Below are 1,240 nucleotides of genomic sequence, written 5' to 3' on the forward strand. Positions count from 1 at the left end.
AAATACACAAAATAAATCCTCTAATGAAAGCCACACAACTACGACATCTTGATGATCCACAGTTCACACACAGAGGCAGCGTCAAAAACCCTCTGACATGTCCACCAACTGTCTTAGTGTGGTGCATTTTATACTATGGAGCAGTAAGGCAGTTTTGTATCTGGTTCTCTGTAACATAAAGATGAAAAAAAAAGGAGAGAGAGAGAAGAAAAAAAAGCTTGCGCATGGTCAGATGCAGATGTGGACAGACCTCTTAACAAAGAAAATCATCTGTCAGACTGAGAATCTTCTTCTCTAAACACACCTAAGGAATGAGAATGAAGGCGAGCATTTGTGAGAAGCTCAGTGCGAGGGAGGTGTGAGATATATACTCTACCTTACACAGCCCACAGCGAGCCTGGTGCATGGGGCAAGAGGCAAAAGAGAAAAAGGCTCGGACACTTTTTCAACACACATTTCACATCTAATTTGTACTTGCAAAATTTAAGTCACTCAAAATTGCGACAACTCTGTCACCTACAGTCTCCTCCCACCTTACTTTTCATCCACTCTTTTAAAAAGTGATATTCAGATTTACTTATTCTGGAAGAAAAGAAAAAACATGGGAATCCCAGAAAGACATAAAAGAAGAGGAAAGGTGATGAAACATTTATCCCAGCCCAAGATGCTAACAATGGCTGAAAAATCTTTTTATTACAGGTAATATAAAACCAAAGCCACAGCAAAATGTTGTAGTTACTTTAATGAGCTGCACAGTAACCAATGCATTTCAATTACTTAAAATAACATGAAGATATAAACAATACTAATTCTTACAAAGAAATACCTCTGTCTCTAACTAACTTTAATATATGTAAGGTGGTTTATGCCATGACCAAAGCAAGGAGAAAAGAATAATAAAACATTTACAATATGACTAGTTAAAAACCTATTTAAAAATGAGTACCAGAAGGGAGTAAAACACTCATTTGCCCCACTATCACATACACACACATTAAGTCCTATTGTCTCAAACTGATATTAGGAGCTCCAACTCTTTAAGGACAGAGAGAAAATCTTCAGATACTTCTAGTTCTAGCCTTAGGACAAAAAGGGAGTTACTTAGTACAAGAGCACTACATTGTAATTAACACCTGAGTTATGAGGAGGAAAAGCATTAGTTTAACACTAGCATGACCTACAAACACCCAACAACCACACCTACCTCAAACTGAAAGAAAGACAAGAATCAGAATGCAAT

The 1,240-nt window shown here is 37.1% G+C and overlaps 1 protein-coding gene across 2 annotated transcripts in view; it reads right to left on the reverse strand.

The window, feature by feature from the left end:
• LOC119581990 (monocyte to macrophage differentiation factor 2-like) overlaps positions 1-1,240 on the reverse strand; it is an 18,441-nt gene that overhangs the window by 6,697 nt on the left and 10,504 nt on the right. Inside the window, exon 6 of one of the 2 annotated variants that reach the window (XM_037930177.1) lies at positions 1,205-1,210. The exons of the other annotated variant lie outside the window; for it this stretch is intronic. Coding sequence (XP_037786105.1) covers positions 1,205-1,210 — 6 coding nt within the window. The remainder of the gene's footprint in view (positions 1-1,204; positions 1,211-1,240) is intronic. 2 annotated transcript variants of the gene reach the window in all.

This window comes from Penaeus monodon, chromosome 15, assembly GCF_015228065.2.
Source record: "Penaeus monodon isolate SGIC_2016 chromosome 15, NSTDA_Pmon_1, whole genome shotgun sequence".
NCBI classification, from domain to species: domain Eukaryota; kingdom Metazoa; phylum Arthropoda; class Malacostraca; order Decapoda; family Penaeidae; genus Penaeus; species Penaeus monodon.